Source organism: Dendrobates tinctorius, unplaced genomic scaffold, assembly GCF_039654945.1.
Source record: "Dendrobates tinctorius isolate UK_male_01 unplaced genomic scaffold, ASM3965494v1 ptg000301l, whole genome shotgun sequence".
Classification (NCBI taxonomy): domain Eukaryota; kingdom Metazoa; phylum Chordata; class Amphibia; order Anura; family Dendrobatidae; genus Dendrobates; species Dendrobates tinctorius.
In genome coordinates, this window is record NW_027361968.1 from 646,136 (window position 1) to 665,290 (window position 19,155).

The window sequence follows — 19,155 nt, forward strand, 5'->3', positions numbered from 1 at the left end:
GTTTTGCTTTTTGCTTCATTCTCTTTTGTGTTTTTTCATTTAAGACAAATTAAATCAAGATAATACCAAAGAATTTGTGTTTGCAATCATTTTCAGTAAGAAACTGAGTATTATCTGACAAAATTGCAGGGGTGTCAATACTTTTGGCCACAACAGTATATACTACATGCATGCAACATACATACATACTACATATATATATACATATATGAGGGGTGTTCACACTGGGATGCAATGAGAGGGTGCTGGCCAGCCCGCCTAATCGAATAGTAGGGGCGTTATTAATAGGCTGTGAACCAGACACCATGCATTCCCCTTGTGTGAACGGTACCCTATGCGGACCTTCGTTGTGCAATTGTATACTGGGCAGTCACCCCCTCCAGGAATGGGTATGTGGAGAGTGGCTGTTAATCTGGTATTTTGCACCTGTGTTGCTGACATCTTGCTATATGGGCTGGCTGCACCCTGTAGTGCATTTGTTCTAGACCTGGGCAGGTAAGTGTTGCTGCCTTTTTGCTTGTTGTTATAAATGAATTTTTGAAGACCTGAGTCTTCTTCTTCAATGGCTTTGCTATTTAGTTTACATATATACCACATGCATGCAACATGCATACTACATATATACTACATGCATGCAACATACATATATACTACATACAATACACTCATACAATACATACATACATATAGACATACAGTACATATAACATAGAGTACATACTCACCATCACTTGTCACTTTGATCCCCGAAGCCATTGTCATCTATGGAATAAATATTAAAATAACAAAGCACCAATATACTCACCCCTGATCCGCAGAAGTCCACGGGTGTCCCACGATGATCTTGCGTGGAGAACAGCAGCATCAGCTAATGCTACCATTCTCTACGGGCTCCAGGAAACCAGTGTCGGGAGGTAGGTATCCTTCCGCACTGTATTCCTCCGCCACTGTAAAAAACAGTCTCATTTTATGGCATTGCTGTGTGAGAAATACCCCACGCAACTTTTGCCATAAAGTGAGACTAGGGACTTTTTTTTTTTTTCTTTACAGTGGCGGAGGAATACAGGGCGGAAGGATACCTACCTCCCGACTCTGGTTTCCTGGAGCCCGTAGAGAACGGTAGCATCAGCTGATACTGCTGTTCTCCACGCAAGATCGTCGTGGGACACCCGTGGACTTCTGCGGATCAGGGGTGAGTTTATTGTTTGTTTGTTATTTTAATATTTATTCCATAGATGACAATGGCTTCGGGGATCAAAGTGACAAGTGATGGTGAGTATTTACTCTATGTTATATGTACTGTATGTCTATATGTATGTATTGAATGAATGTATTGTATGTAGTATATATGTATGTTGCATGCATGTAGTATATATGTAGTATATATGTAGTATGCATGTTGCATGCATGTGGTATATGTGTAGTATGCATGTTGCATGCATGTAGTATATATGTATGTTGCATTCATGTAGTATATATGTAGTATGCATGTTGCATGCATGTGGTATATATGTAGTATGTATGTTGCATGTAGTATATATGTATTATATATATATATGTTGCATGCATGTAGTATATATGTGGTATATATGTAGTATATATGTATGTTGCATGCATGTAGTATATATGTGGTATATATAGTATGCATGTTGCATGCATGTGGTATATATGTAGTATGTATGTTGCATGCATGTAGTATATATGTATGTTGCATGCATATAGTATATATGTGGTATATATGTAGTATGTATGTTGCATGCATGTAGTATATACAGTCATATGTAAAAGTTTGGGCACCCCTATTAATGTTAACCTTTTTTCTTTATAACAATTTTGGTTTTTGCAACAGCTATTTCAGTTTCACATATCTAATAACTGATGGACTCAGTTATATTTCTGGATTCAAATGAGGTTTATTGTACTAACAGAAAATGTGCAATCTGCATTTAAACAAAATTTGACCGGTGCAAAAGAATGGGCACCCTTATCATTTTCTTGATTTGAACACTCCTAACTACTTTTTACTGACTTCCTGAAGCACTAAATTGGTTTTGTAACCTCATTGAGCTTTGAACTTCATAGCCAGGTGTATCAAATCATGAGAAAAGGTATTTAAAGTGGCCACTTGCAAGTAGTTCTATGTGATTCTCCTATGAAGAGTGGCATCATGGGCTCCTCAAAACAACTCTCAAATGATCTGAAAACAAAGATTATTCAACATAGCTTTTCAGGGGAAGGATACAAAAAGTTGTCTCAGAGATTTAACCTGTCAGTGTCCACTGTGAGGAACATAGTAAGGAAATGGAAGAACACAGGTACAGTTCTTGTTAAGCCCAGAAGTGGCAGGCCAAGAAAAATATCAGAAAGGCAGAGAAGAAGAATGGTGAGAACAGTCAAGGACAATCCACAGACCACCTCCAAAGACCTGCAGCATCATCTTGCTGCAGAAGGTGTCACTGTGCATCGGTCAACAATACAGCGCACTTTGCACAAGGAGAAGCTGTGTGGGAGAGTGATGCGAAAGAAGCCGTTTCTGCAAGCACGCCACAAACAGAGTCGCCTGAGGTCTGCAAAAGCACATTGGGACAAGCCAGTTACATTTTGGAAGAAGGTCCTGTGGACTGATGAAACAAAGATTGAGTTGTTTGGTCATACAAAAAGGCGTTATGCATGCGCTGTATTGTTGACCGATGCACAGTGACACCATCTGCAGCAAGATGATGCTGCCGGTCTTTGGAGGTGGTCTGTGGATTGTCCTTGACTGTTCTCACCATTCTTCTTCTCTGCCTTTCTGATATTTTTCTTGGCCTGCCACTTCTGGGCTTAACAAGAACTGTACCTGTGTTCTTCCATTTCCTTACTATGTTCCTCACAGTGGAAACTGACAGGTTAAATCTCTGAGACAACTTTTTGTATCCTTCCCCTGAAAAGCTATGTTGAATAATCTTTGTTTTCAGATCATTTGAGAGTTGTTTTGAGGAGCCCATGATGCCACTCTTCATAGGAGAATCAAATAGGAGAACTACTTGCAAGTGGCCACTTTAAATACCTTTCCTCATGATTTGATACACCTGGCTATGAAGTTCAAAGCTCAATGAGGTTACAAAACCAATTTAGTGCTTCAGGAAGTCAGTAAAAAGTAGTTAGGAGTGTTCAAATCAAGAAAATGATAAGGGTGCCCATACTTTTGCACCGGTCAAATTTTGTTTAAATGCAGATTGCACATTTTCTGTTAGCACAATAAACCTCATTTGAATCCAGAAATATAACTGAGTCCATCAGTTATTAGATATATGAAACTGAAATAGCTGCTGCAAAAACCAAAATTGTTATGAAGAAAAAAGGTTAACATTAATAGGGGTGCCCAAACTTTTACATATGACTGTATGTGGTATATATGTAGTATACATGTAGTATGTATGTTGCATGTAGTATATATGTATGTTGCATGCATGTAGTATATATGTAGTATGCATGTTGCATGTGGTATATATGTAGTATGTATATATGTTGCATGCATGTAGTATATATGTAGTATGTAGCATGCATGTAGTATATATGTATGTTGCATGCATGTAGTATATATGTAGTATGCATGTTGCATGTAGTATATATGTATGTTGCATGCATGTAGTATATAAGTAGTATATATGTAGTATGCATGTTGCATGCATGTGGTATATATGTAGTATGCAAGTTGCATGCATGTAGTATATATGTTGTATGTATTATATATGTTGTATATATGTATGTTGCATGCATGTGGTATATATGTAGTATGTATGTATGTTGCATGCATGTAGTATGCATGTTGCATGTAGTATATATGTATGTTGCATGCATGTAGTATATATGTGGTATATATGTAGTATGCATGTTGCATGCATGTGGAATATATGTAGTATGTATGTATGTTGCATGCATGTAGTATGTATGTAGCATTTATGTAGTATGTATGTAGCATGTAGTATGCATGTAGTATGATTTTTTTTTTTTTTACATTCAACACATAGGCCGGATGATGGGACTACTACTGTCCCATCATTGGCTAATGTGTCAATCACCGTCATGGTCCCATCGGACGATTCCTGCACAGACCCCCGCAGCCTGCACAGACCCCCGGACAGTCGGCACAGCCCCTCGGCAGGCCAGCACAGCCCCCCGGCAGGCCGGTACAGACCCCCGGCAGGCCGCTCAGACCCCCGGACAGTCGGTACAGACCACTGGCAGGCCGGCACAGCCCCCCGGCAGGCCGGTACAGACCCCCGGCAGTCCGCTCAGACTCCCGGGCAGTCGGTACAGACCCCCGGCAGTCCGCTCAGACCACCGGACAGTCGGTACAGACCACCGGCAGGCCGGCACAGCCCCCCTGGCAGGCCGGTACAGACCCCCGGGCAGTCGGCACAGACCCCCGGGCAGTCGGCACAGACCCCCGGGCAGTCGGCACAGACCACCGGCAGGCCGGCACAGCTCCCCGGAAGGCCGGTACAGACCCCCGGGCAGCCGGCACAGACCACCGGGAGGCCGGTACGGACCCCCGGCAGTCCGCACAGACCCCCGGGCAGTCCGCACAGACCCCCGACAGGCCGGTACAGAACACCGGGCAGTCGGCATAGACCCCCCCGGAAGGCCCGAACTGACGGCGCATCATGATGCGCACAGACCGCGCATCATGATGACGTCATTTCGGCTGCCAATCAGAGCCACAGCAGTGGCTCTTTGCATTATGGGAACTTCTGATTCCGATATCCGATATTGAAAAAATATCGGTACTCGGTATCGGAATTCCGATACAGCGAATATCGGCCGATACCCAATATTTGCAGTATCGGAATGCTCAACACTATTCATAAAGTCGCTGTTGAAGAGGTTTGTTGAGCCAGTATATGGCTATGGTGGCACCTCCTGACCCTGTATTGGTTAAAGGTAATGTGGAATATGAGGTAGAGAAAATACTGGATTCTCGTCTGGCTAGACAGAGACTCCAGTATTTGGTCAAGTGGAAGGGTTATGGCCAGGAGGACAATTCTTGGGTCTCTGCCTCTGATATTCATGCCAATAGATTGGTTCGTGCTTTTCATCGGGCCCATCCTGATCGGCCTGGTGGCGTGGATGAGGGTTCGGTGACCCCTCCTCAAGGGGAGGGTACTGTTGTGAACTCATTTTCTGGTTTACCTCTGGCTTCTGGTGAGGGTTATGGAGCTGGCTGTTCTGACAGAGAAGTCATGAGTTCTCTATCTGGACTCCCTCTGTTGGTGACAAGAGGTAATGAAGCTGATCTAAATGGCAGAGACCTGCCACCTGAGGAGGAGGACTGCGATTGGACATCAGGAGTCTCTGACTGGATTTAAGGCAGCCGACTCCCTATTTTCTTGCTGGTGATTTCTCCTGCCTGGGGCTTCTGTTTTCCAGTTTGGTTCCTGCCTTCTCAAGCTAAGTTTTGCTCTGCTATTGTTCATATGAGTTTTGGTCTAGTTTACTTAGTTTTTTGTGTTCGGCCAGCCCCGGCTGGGGCTGTGCTGAATTTCCATTCTTGTCTCTGATTATTTCAGTTTCTTTTTGTCCCTGATCAGTTGATCTCTTTTTGCTCTGTCTTCAGAATATACCTGAGTGCTGATATAGGGAATTGAAGTCTAGCGACTTCAGGGTTTTTTCTATCAGACGTGTTGGACATCTTTTTGGCAGGGTTTTTGCGTGATTGCAGACAACAGCTTTTCTATCCTGTCCTTTTTAGTTAGCTTGGGCCCCATCGTTTGCTCAGCCTATCTTTCTATCTTTGTTTGTGTTTTCATCTTGTTTCACTGACAATACATGTTGGGGGCTGTCCATTGCTTTGGGGTCTGCTCTGGGGCAGTTTAGATTTCCCCTTTTCTTTCTTTAGGCTTATTTAGTTCTCCGGCTCTGACGAGGCGTCTAGGATCATCGTAGGAATGCTCCGCGGCTACTGCTAGTTGTGTGGATAGGATCAGGGGTCTGCAATCCGCTAGTTACCAACCTCTCCGGTTTTCTGGGCTTAGCTTGCTTTTTGTTTTTCCTCCTTGGTGACTCATTCATAACAGTGACAGGTATCCTGATCGGCGTCCGGTGCGGAACCGGCCTAGGGCACGTTAGGAGTGTGAGGGACACTGACTCAGGGGAGTACAGGAGGTCTCCACGTCCCCGTTGCCTATTGCAGGGCCCACCATTGTAACTATTTCCCCTTCCCCCGTGTCTTGTTGTTTCAGTTACCGGCCTGCGGGTCGTGTCTCACAGGACTGTCCATGTGACACATAGACACTTAGATCAGAGTGAGTAATAGGGCCACAGACACCCAGATCAGAGTAATAGGGCCACAGACACTCAGATCAGAGTATTAGGGCCAGAGACACCCAGTTCAGAGTAATAGGGCCAGAGACACTCAGATCAGAGTAATAGGGCCACATACACCCAGATCAGAGTAATAGGGCCACAGACACCCAGATCAGAGTAATAGGGCCACAGACACTCAGATCAGAGTAATAGGGCCACAGACACTCAGATCAGAGTAATAGGGCCACATACACCCAGATCAGAGTAATAGGGCCACAGACACCCAGATTAGAGTAATAGGGCCACAGACACTCAGATCAGAGTAATAGGGCCACAGACACTCAGATCAGAGTAATAGGGACACATACACCCAGATCAGAGTAATTGGGCCACATACACCCAGATCAGAGTAATAGGGCCACAGACACCCAGATCAGAGTAATAGAGCCACAGACACCGAGATCAGAGTAATAGGGCCACAGACACCCAGATCAGAGTAATAGGGCCACAGACACCCAGATCAGAGTAATAGGAGCACAGACACCGAGATCAGAGTAATAGCTCCACAGACACCCAGATCAGAGTAATAGGGCCACAGACACCCAGATCAGAGTAATAGGGCCACAGACACCCAGATCAGAGTAATAGGGCCACAGACACCCAGATCAGAGTAATAGGAGCACAGACACCGAGATCAGAGTAATAGGGCCACAGACACCCAGATCAGAGTAATAGGGCCACAGACACCCAGATCAGAGTAATAGCTCCACAGACACCCAGATCAGAGTAATAGGGCCACAGACACCCAGATCAGAGTAATAGGGCCACAGACACCCAGATCAGAGTAATAGCTCCACAGACACCCACATCAGAGTAATAGGGCCACAGACACCCAGATCAGAGTAATAGCTCCACAGACACCCAGATCAGAGTAATAGGGCCACAGACACCCACATCAGAGTAATAGGGCCACAGACACCCACATCAGAGTAATAGGGCCACATCTCATCACAAAGAAACAGCAATTTTTCTGTGAAATGAGTCTTTCCTGCAATTCTGTGTATGTGAGTAGTTGATAAAGCTGTAGAATTGACGTCCCGGAGACTGCAATAATTATTTTCTGTGGCTGAGATACAGCTAAGATATACATCATTGTACCGTGTTAGCCAGTAGATAGAAGAGTATTTATAATTGAGAGTCCTCAGTGGTTGATACCTTTTAATGGCGAACTGAAAAGATGGTGACACATTGCAGCTTTCGAGACGCCTCAGGTCTCTTCATCAGGCAAAGACTAATACAACATCTGAAGAATCACATATTATACACAGCACAGAAATAATGAAAAGACAAGTGACGTGAAGGGGAATAGATCTGTTCCTGATGAGGGTTAAACTTCACTGTCAAACTGATGAGTCATTAATATGATTATCAATTTTATTAAGTAATTCATATTATATTTCTATTTTTAGTGCCAAAACTCAACCTAATGATGATGATCGTGAAGCAGTGAAGGATTTTATGACGAATTGTGTGAAGATGACCGGTAGGTGATAAATGGCCGCTCGGTGCGGAGAGAAGAGCAGAAACCTGCACACGTTATAAGTTATAGATTTATATGAAGAAACGACATTTATAAGATTCATGTGAACTACAGAACTGAGCGGCTCCAAAACCAACTGGAGAATAATAGACTTTATATAATGTATCAAGAAGTAAGTCCGGGATAATAATGTCTGTACTGTAAGTGATCAGAGATTGGTGATCCAGGTGACAAACATAACCAACCCATACAGCGCACCCCTTATACAGCGCCATCCTCAGCGCACCCCTTATACAGCGCCATCCTCAGCGCACCCCTTATACAGCGCCATCCTCAGCACACCCCTTATACAGCGTCATCCTCAGTGCACCCCTTATACAGCGTCATCCTCAGCCCACCCCTTATACAGTGCCATCCTCAGTGCACCCCTTATACAGCGTCATCCTCAGTGCACCCCTTATACAGCGTCATCCTCAGCACACCCCTTATACAGCGTCATCCTCAGTGCTCCCCTTATACAGTGCCATCCTCAGTGCACCCCTTATACAGCGCCATCCTCAGTGCACCCCTTATACAGCGTCATCCTCAGCCCACCCCTTATACAGTGCCATCCTCAGTGCACCCCTTATACAGCGTCATCCTCAGTGCACCCCTTATACAGCGTCATCCTCAGCACACCCCTTATACAGCGTCATCCTCAGTGCTCCCCTTATACAGCGTCATCCTCAGTGCACCCCTTATACAGCGTCATCCTCAGCACACCCCTTATACAGCGTCATCCTCAGCACACCCCTTATACAGCGTCATCCTCAGTGCACCCCTTATACAGCGTCATCCTCAGCACACCCCTTATACAGCGTCATCCTCAGTGCACCCCTTATACAGCGTCATCCTCAGCACACCCCTTATACAGCGTCATCCTCAGTGCACCCCTTATACAGCGACATCCTCAGTGCACCCCTTATACAGTGTCATCCTCAGCGCACCCCTTATACAGCGTCATCCTCAGTGCACCCCTTATACAGCGTCATCCTCAGCGCACCCCTTATACAGTGCCATCCTCAGTGCACCCCTTATACAGCGCCATCCTCAGCCCACCCCTTATACAGTGCCATCCTCAGTGCACCCCTTATACAGCGTCATCCTCAGTGCACCCCTTATACAGCGTCATCCTCAGCACACCCCTTATACAGCGTCATCCTCAGTGCTCCCCTTATACAGTGCCATCCTCAGTGCACCCCTTATACAGCGTCATCCTCAGTGCACCCCTTATACAGCGTCATCCTCAGCACACCCCTTATACAGCGTCATCCTCAGTGCACCCCTTATACAGTGTCATCCTCAGCGCACCCCTTATACAGCGTCATCCTCAGTGCACCCCTTATACAGCGTCATCCTCAGCGCACCCCTTATACAGTGCCATCCTCAGTGCACCCCTTATACAGCGCCATCCTCAGCCCACCCCTTATACAGTGCCATCCTCAGTGCACCCCTTATACAGCGTCATCCTCAGTGCACCCCTTATACAGCGTCATCCTCAGCACACCCCTTATACAGCGTCATCCTCAGTGCTCCCCTTATACAGTGCCATCCTCAGCACACCCCTTATACAGCGTCATCCTCAGTGCACCCCTTATACAGCGTCATCCTCAGCACACCCCTTATACAGCGTCATCCTCAGTGCACCCCTTATACAGCGACATCCTCAGTGCACCCCTTATACAGTGTCATCCTCAGCGCACCCCTTATACAGCGTCATCCTCAGTGCACCCCTTATACAGCGTCATCCTCAGCGCACCCCTTATACAGTGCCATCCTCAGTGCACCCCTTATACAGCGCCATCCTCAGCCCACCCCTTATACAGTGCCATCCTCAGTGCACCCCTTATACAGCGTCATCCTCAGCACACCCCTTATACAGCGTCATCCTCAGCGCACCCCTTATACAGTGCCATCCTCAGTGCACCCCTTATACAGCGTCATCCTCAGTGCACCCCTTATACAGCGTCATCCTCAGCGCACCCCTTATACAGTGCCATCCTCAGTGCACCCCTTATACAGCGCCATCCTCAGCCCACCCCTTATACAGTGCCATCCTCAGTGCACCCCTTATACAGCGTCATCCTCAGTGCACCCCTTATACAGCGTCATCCTCAGCACACCCCTTATACAGTGTCATCCTCAGCCCACCCCTTATACAGTGCCATCCTCAGTGCACCCCTTATACAGCGTCATCCTCAGTGCACCCCTTATACAGCGTCATCCTCAGCACACCCCTTATACAGCGTCATCCTCAGTGCTCCCCTTATACAGTGTCATCCTCAGCACACCCCTTATACAGTGCCATCCTCAGTGCACCCCTTATACAGCGTCATCCTCAGCACACCCCTTATACAGTGCCATCCTCAGTGCACCCCTTATACAGCGTCATCCTCAGTGCACCCCTTATACAGCGTCATCCTCAGCACACCCCTTATACAGCGTCATCCTCAGCACACCCCTTATACAGCGTCATCCTCAGTGCACCCCTTATACAGCGTCATCCTCAGCACACCCCTTATACAGCGTCATCCTCAGTGCACCCCTTATACAGTGCCATCCTCAGTGCTCCCCTTATACAGCGTCATCCTCAGCACACCCCTTATACAGTGCCATCCTCAGTGCACCCCTTATACAGCGTCATCCTCAGTGCACCCCTTATACAGCGTCATCCTCAGCACACCCCTTATACAGCGTCATCCTCAGCACACCCCTTATACAGCGTCATCCTCAGTGCACCCCTTATACAGCGTCATCCTCAGCACACCCCTTATACAGCGTCATCCTCAGTGCACCCCTTATACAGCGTCATCCTCAGCACACCCCTTATACAGCGTCATCCTCAGTGCACCCCTTATACAGCGACATCCTCAGTGCACCCCTTATACAGTGTCATCCTCAGCGCACCCCTTATACAGCGTCATCCTCAGTGCACCCCTTATACAGCGTCATCCTCAGCGCACCCCTTATACAGTGCCATCCTCAGTGCACCCCTTATACAGCGCCATCCTCAGCCCACCCCTTATACAGTGCCATCCTCAGTGCACCCCTTATACAGCGTCATCCTCAGTGCACCCCTTATACAGCGTCATCCTCAGCACACCCCTTATACAGCGTCATCCTCAGTGCTCCCCTTATACAGTGCCATCCTCAGTGCACCCCTTATACAGCGTCATCCTCAGTGCACCCCTTATACAGCGTCATCCTCAGCACACCCCTTATACAGCGTCATCCTCAGTGCACCCCTTATACAGCGTCATCCTCAGCACACCCCTTATACAGCGTCATCCTCAGTGCACCCCTTATACAGCGTCATCCTCAGCACACCCCTTATACAGCGTCATCCTCAGCACACCCCTTATACAGCGTCATCCTCAGCACACCCCTTATACAGTGTCATCCTCAGCGCACCCCTTATACAGTGCCATCCTCTGCACACCCCTTATACAGTGCCATCCTCTGCACACCCCTTATACAGTGCCATCCTCTGCACACCCCTTATACAGCGTCATCCTCAGTGCACCCCTTATACAGTGTCATCCTCAGTGCACCCCTTATACAGCGTCATCCTCAGTGCACCCCTTATACAGTGTCATCCTCAGTGCACCCCTTATACAGTGTCATCCTCAGTGCACCCCTTATACAGTGTCATCCTCAGTGCACCCCTTATACAGTGTCATCCTCAGTGCACCCCTTATACAGCGTCATCCTCAGCACACCCCTTATACAGCGTCATCCTCAGCACACCCCTTATACAGTGTCATCCTCAGCGCACCCCTTATACAGTGCCATCCTCTGCACACCCCTTATACAGTGCCATCCTCTGCACACCCCTTATACAGTGCCATCCTCTGCACACCCCTTATACAGCGTCATCCTCAGTGCACCCCTTATACAGTGTCATCCTCAGTGCACCCCTTATACAGCGTCATCCTCAGTGCACCCCTTATACAGTGTCATCCTCAGTGCACCCCTTATACAGTGTCATCCTCAGTGCACCCCTTATACAGTGTCATCCTCAGCGCATCCCTTATACAGTGTCATCCTCAGTGCACCCCTTATACAGCGTCATCCTCAGTGCACCCCTTATACAGTGTCATCCTCAGCGCATCCCTTATACAGTGCCATCCTCAGTGCTCCCCTTATACAGCGTCATCCTCAGCGCACCCCTTATACAGTGCCATCCTCAGTGCACCCCTTATACAGTGTCATCCTCAGCGCATCCCTTATACAGCGCCATCCTCAGTGCACCCCTTATACAGTGTCATCCTCAGTGCACCCCTTATACAGTGTCATCCTCAGTGCACCCCTTATACAGTGTCATCCTCAGCGCATCCCTTATACAGTGTCATCCTCAGTGCACCCCTTATACAGTGTCATCCTCAGTGCTCCCCTTATACAGCGTCATCCTCAGCACACCCCTTATACAGCGCCATCCTCAGTGCACCCCTTATACAGTGTCATCCTCAGCGCACCCCTTATACAGCGTCATCCTCAGTGCTCCCCTTATACAGCGTCATCCTCAGTGCACCCCTTATACAGTGTCATCCTCAGCGCATCCCTTATACAGTGTCATCCTCAGTGCACCCCTTATACAGTGTCATCCTCAGTGCACCCCTTATACAGTGTCATCCTCAGCGCATCCCTTATACAGTGTCATCCTCAGTGCACCCCTTATACAGTGTCATCCTCAGTGCTCCCCTTATACAGCGTCATCCTCAGCACACCCCTTATACAGCGCCATCCTCAGTGCACCCCTTATACAGTGTCATCCTCAGTGCACCCCTTATACAGTGTCATCCTCAGCGCACCCCTTATACAGTGCCATCCTCAGTGCTCCCCTTATACAGCGTCATCCTCAGCGCACCCCTTATACAGTGCCATCCTCAGTGCTCCCCTTATACAGCGTCATCCTCAGCACACCCCTTATACAGCGCCATCCTCAGCACACCCCTTATACAGAGCCATCCTCAGTGCACCCCTTATACAGAGCCATCCTCAGTGCACCCCTTATACAGTGTCATCCTCAGTGCACCCCTTATACAGCGTCATCCTCAGCACACCCCTTATACAGCGTCATCCTCAGCACACCCCTTATACAGAGCCATCCTCAGTGCACCCCTTATACAGTGCCATCCTCAGTGCACCCCTTATACAGCGCCATCCTCAGCACACCCCTTATACAGCGCCATCCTCAGCACACCCCTTATACAGCGCCATCCTCAGCACACCCCTTATACAGCGCCATCCTCAGCACACCCCTTATACAGCGCCATCCTCAGCACACCCCTTATACAGAGCCATCCTCAGTGCACCCCTTATACAGTGCCATCCTCAGTGCACCCCTTATACAGCGCCATCCTCAGCACACCCCTTATACAGCGCCATTCTCAGCACACCCCTTATACAGCGCCATCCTCAGCACACCCCTTATACAGCGCCATCCTCAGCACACCCCTTATACAGAGCCATCCTCAGTGCACCCCTTATACAGAGCCATCCTCAGTGCACCCCTTATACAGTGTCATCCTCAGTGCACCCCTTATACAGCGTCATCCTCAGCACACCCCTTATACAGCGTCATCCTCAGCACACCCCTTATACAGAGCCATCCTCAGTGCACCCCTTATACAGAGCCATCCTCAGTGCACCCCTTATACAGCGCCATCCTCAGCACACCCCTTATACAGCGTCATCCTCAGCACACCCCTTATACAGCGCCATCCTCAGCACACCCCTTATACAGAGCCATCCTCAGTGCACCCCTTATACAGTGCCATCCTCAGTGCACCCCTTATACAGCGTCATCCTCAGCACACCCCTTATACAGCGCCATCCTCAGTGCACCCCTTATACAGCGCCATCCTCAGCACACCCCTTATACAGCGTCATCCTCAGCACACCCCTTATACAGCGTCATCCTCAGCACACCCCTTATACAGAGCCATCCTCAGTGCACCCCTTATACAGTGCCATCCTCAGTGCACCCCTTATACAGCGTCATCCTCAGCACACCCCTTATACAGCGCCATCCTCAGCACACCCCTTATACAGAGCCATCCTCAGTGCACCCCTTATACAGTGCCATCCTCAGCGCTCCCCTTATACAGCGTCATCCTCAGCACACCCCTTATACAGCGCCATCCTCAGCGCACCCCTTATACAGAGCCATCCTCAGTGCACCCCTTATACAGAGCCATCCTCAGTGCACCCCTTATACAGCGTCATCCTCAGTGCACTCCTTATACAGTGCCATCCTCAGTGCACCCCTTATACAGCGTCATCCTCAGCACACCCCTTATACAGTGTCATCCTCAGTGCACTCCTTATACAGTGCCATCCTCAGTGCACCCCTTATACAGCGTCATCCTCAGCACACCCCTTATACAGCGTCATCCTCAGTGCACCCCTTATACAGCGTCATCCTCAGCACACCCCTTATACAGCGCCATCCTCAGCACACCCCTTATACAGAGCCATCCTCAGTGCACCCCTTATACAGTGCCATCCTCAGCGCTCCCCTTATACAGCGTCATCCTCAGCACACCCCTTATACAGCGCCATCCTCAGCGCACCCCTTATACAGAGCCATCCTCAGTGCACCCCTTATACAGAGCCATCCTCAGTGCACCCCTTATACAGTGCCATCCTCAGTGCACCCCTTATACAGCGTCATCCTCAGTGCACCCCTTATACAGCGTCATCCTCAGCACACCCCTTATACAGCGCCATCCTCAGCACACCCCTTATACAGAGCCATCCTCAGTGCACCCCTTATACAGAGCCATCCTCAGTGCACCCCTTATACAGCGCCATCCTCAGCGCACCCCTTATACAGTGTCATCCTCAGTGCACCCCTTATACAGCGCCATCCTCAGTGCACCCCTTATACAGTGTCATCCTCAGTGCACCCCTTATACAGCGTCATCCTCAGCACACCCCTTATACAGCGCCATCCTCAGCACACCCCTTATACAGAGCCATCCTCAGTGCACCCCTTATACAGAGCCATCCTCAGTGCACCCCTTATACAGCGCCATCCTCAGCGCACCCCTTATACAGTGCCATCCTCAGTGCACCCCTTATACAGCGTCATCCTCAGTGCACCCCTTATACAGCGTCATCCTCAGCACACCCCTTATACAGCGCCATCCTCAGCACACCCCTTATACAGAGCCATCCTCAGTGCACCCCTTATACAGAGCCATCCTCAGTGCACCCCTTATACAGCGCCATCCTCAGCGCACCCCTTATACAGTGTCATCCTCAGTGCACCCCTTATACAGTGCCATCCTCAGTGCACCCCTTATACAGTGTCATCCTCAGTGCACCCCTTATACAGCGTCATCCTCAGCACACCCCTTATACAGCGCCATCCTCAGCACACCCCTTATACAGAGCCATCCTCAGTGCACCCCTTATACAGAGCCATCCTCAGTGCACCCCTTATACAGCGCCATCCTCAGCGCACCCCTTATACAGTGTCATCCTCAGTGCACCCCTTATACAGCGCCATCCTCAGTGCACCCCTTATACAGTGTCATCCTCAGTGCACCCCTTATACAGTGTCATCCTCAGTGCACCCCTTATACAGTGTCATCCTCAGTGCACCCCTTATACAGTGTCATCCTCAGTGCACCCCTTATACAGAGCCATCCTCAGTGCACCCCTTATACAGAGCCATCCTCAGTGCACCCCTTATACAGTGCCATCCTCAGTGCACCCCTTATACAGCGTCATCCTCAGCACACCCCTTATACAGTGTCATCCTCAGTGCACCCCTTATACAGCGTCATCCTCAGCACACCCCTTATACAGCGCCATCCTCAGCACACCCCTTATACAGAGCCATCCTCAGTGCACCCCTTATACAGCGCCATCCTCAGTGCACCCCTTATACAGTGTCATCCTCAGTGCACCCCTTATACAGCGCCATCCTCAGCGCACCCCTTATACAGTGCCATCCTCAGTGCTCCCCTTATACAGCGTCATCCTCAGTGCACCCCTTATACAGCGTCATCCTCAGCACACCCCTTATACAGTGTCATCCTCAGTGCACCCCTTATACAGTGCCATCCTCAGTGCACCCCTTATACAGCGTCATCCTCAGCACACCCCTTATACAGCGTCATCCTCAGCACACCCCTTATACAGTGCCATCCTCAGTGCTCCCCTTATACAGCGTCATCCTCAGTGCACCCCTTATACAGCGTCATCCTCAGCGCATCCCTTATACAGTGTCATCCTCAGTGCACCCCTTATACAGTGCCATCCTCAGTGCTCCCCTTATACAGCGCCATCCTCAGCACACCCCTTATACAGCGCCATCCTCAGCACACCCCTTATACAGTGTCATCCTCAGCACACCCCTTATACAGTGTCATCCTCAGCACACCCCTTATACAGTGTCATCCTCAGCACACCCCTTATACAGCGTCATCCTCAGCACACCCCTTATACAGCGTCATCCTCAGCACACCCCTTATACAGTGTCATCCTCAGCACACCCCTTATACAGCGTCATCCTCAGCACACCCCTTATACAGTGTCATCCTCAGCGCACCCCTTATACAGCGCCATCCTCAGCACACCCCTTATACAGTGTCATCCTCAGCACACCCCTTATACAGTGTCATCCTCAGCACACTCCTTATACAGTGTCATCCTCAGCACACCCCTTATACAGTGTCATCCTCAGCACACCCCTTATACAGCGTCATCCTCAGCACACCCCTTATACAGTGTCATCCTCAGCGCACCCCTTATACAGTGTCATCCTCAGCACACCCCTTATACAGTGTCATCCTCAGCACACCCCTTATACAGTGTCATCCTCTGCACACCCCTTATACAGCGTCATCCTCAGCACACCCCTTATACAGTGTCATCCTCAGCACACCCCTTATACAGTGTCATCCTCAGCACACCCCTTATACAGTGTCATCCTCAGCACACCCCTTATACAGCGCCATCCTCAGCACACCCCTTATACAGCGTCATCCTCAGCACACCCCTTATACAGCGTCATCCTCAGCACACCCCTTATACAGTGTCATCCTCAGTGCACCCCTTATACAGCGCCATCCTCAGCACACCCCTTATACAGCGTCATCCTCAGCACACCCCTTATACAGTGTCATCCTCAGCACACCCCTTATACAGCGCCATCCTCAGCACACCCCTTATACAGTGTCATCCTCAGCACACCCCTTATACAGTGTCATCCTCAGTGCACCCCTTATACAGCGCCATCCTCAGCACACCCCTTATACAGCGTCATCCTCAGCACACCCCTTATACAGTGTCATCCTCAGCACACCCCTTATACAGCGCCATCCTCAGCACACCCCTTATACAGTGTCATCCTCAGCACACCCCTTATACAGTGTCATCCTCAGCACACCCCTTATACAGTGTCATCCTCAGCACACCCCTTATACAGCGTCATCCTCAGCACACCCCTTATACAGTGTCATCCTCAGCACACTCCTTATACAGTGTCATCCTCAGCACACCCCTTATACAGTGCCATCCTCAGCACACCCCTTATACAGCGTCATCCTCAGCACACTCCTTATACAGTGTCATCCTCAGCACACTCCTTATACAGTGTCATCCTCAGCACACCCCTTATACAGCGCCATCCTCAGCACACCCCTTATACAGCGTCATCCTCAGCACACTCCTTATACAGTGTCATCCTCAGCACACCCCTTATACAGTGTCATCCTCAGCACACTCCTTATACAGTGTCATCCTCAGCACACCCCTTATACAGTGTCATCCTCAGCACACCCCTTATACAGCGTCATCCTCAGCACACTCCTTATACAGTGTCATCCTCAGCACACTCCTTATACAGTGTCATCCTCAGCACACTCCTTATACAGTGTCATCCTCAGCACACCCCTTATACAGTGTCATCCTCAGCACACCCCTTATACAGCGTCATCCTCAGCACACCCCTTATACAGTGTCATCCTCAGTGCACCCCTTATACAGCGCCATCCTCAGCGCACCCCTTATACAGTGTCATCCTCAGTGCACCCCTTATACAGCGCCATCCTCAGCACACCCCTTATACAGCGTCATCCTCAGCACACCCCTTATACAGTGTCATCCTCAGCTCACCCCTTATACAGCGCCATCCTCAGCACACCCCTTATACAGCGTCATCCTCAGCACACCCCTTATACAGTGTCATCCTCAGCACACCCCTTATACAGTGTCATCCTCAGCACACCCCTTATACAGTGTCATCCTCAGTGCACCCCTTATACAGTGTCATCCTCAGCACACCCCTTATACAGCGCCATCCTCAGCACACCCCTTATACAGCGTCATCCTCAGCACACCCCTTATACAGCGTCATCCTCAGCACACCCCTTATACAGTGTCATCCTCAGTGCACCCCTTATACAGCGCCATCCTCAGCACACCCCTTATACAGCGCCATCCTCAGCACACCCCTTATACAGCGCCATCCTCAGCACACCCCTTATACAGCGTCATCCTCAGCACACCCCTTATACAGTGTCATCCTCAGCACACCCCTTATACAGCGTCATCCTCAGCACACCCCTTATACAGTGTCATCCTCAGCACACCCCTTATACAGTGTCATCCTCAGCACACCCCTTATACAGTGTCATCCTCAGCACACTCCTTATACAGCGTCATCCTCAGCACACCCCTTATACAGTGCCATCCTCAGCACACCCCTTATACAGCGTCATCCTCAGCACACCCCTTATACAGTGTCATCCTCAGCACACTCCTTATACAGTGTCATCCTCAGCACACCCCTTATACAGCGTCATCCTCAGCACACCCCTTATACAGCGTCATCCTCAGCACACCCCTTATACAGTGTCATCCTCAGTGCACCCCTTATACAGCGTCATCCTCAGCACACCCCTTATACAGCGTCATCCTCAGCACACCCCTTATACAGTGTCATCCTCAGCACACCCCTTATACAGCGCCATCCTCAGCACACCCCTTATACAGCGTCATCCTCAGCACACCCCTTATACAGTGTCATCCTCAGCACACCCCTTATACAGCGTCATCCTCAGCACACCCCTTATACAGTGTCATCCTCAGCGCACCCCTTATACAGTGTCATCCTCAGCACACCCCTTATACAGTGTCATCCTCAGCACACCCCTTATACAGCGTCATCCTCAGCACACCCCTTATACAGCGTCATCCTCAGCACACCCCTTATACAGTGTCATCCTCAGCGCACCCCTTATACAGTGTCATCCTCAGCACACCCCTTATAC

General features: G+C 49.3%; 1 protein-coding gene across 1 annotated transcript in view; it reads left to right on the plus strand.

Annotated features, from left to right (window-relative positions):
* LOC141073440 (uncharacterized) overlaps positions 1-19,155 on the plus strand; it is a 132,165-nt gene that overhangs the window by 72,144 nt on the left and 40,866 nt on the right. The window contains exon 3 of the mRNA XM_073560653.1: positions 7,758-7,831. Within this exon, the coding sequence (XP_073416754.1) occupies positions 7,758-7,831 (74 nt within the window). The remainder of the gene's footprint in view (positions 1-7,757; positions 7,832-19,155) is intronic.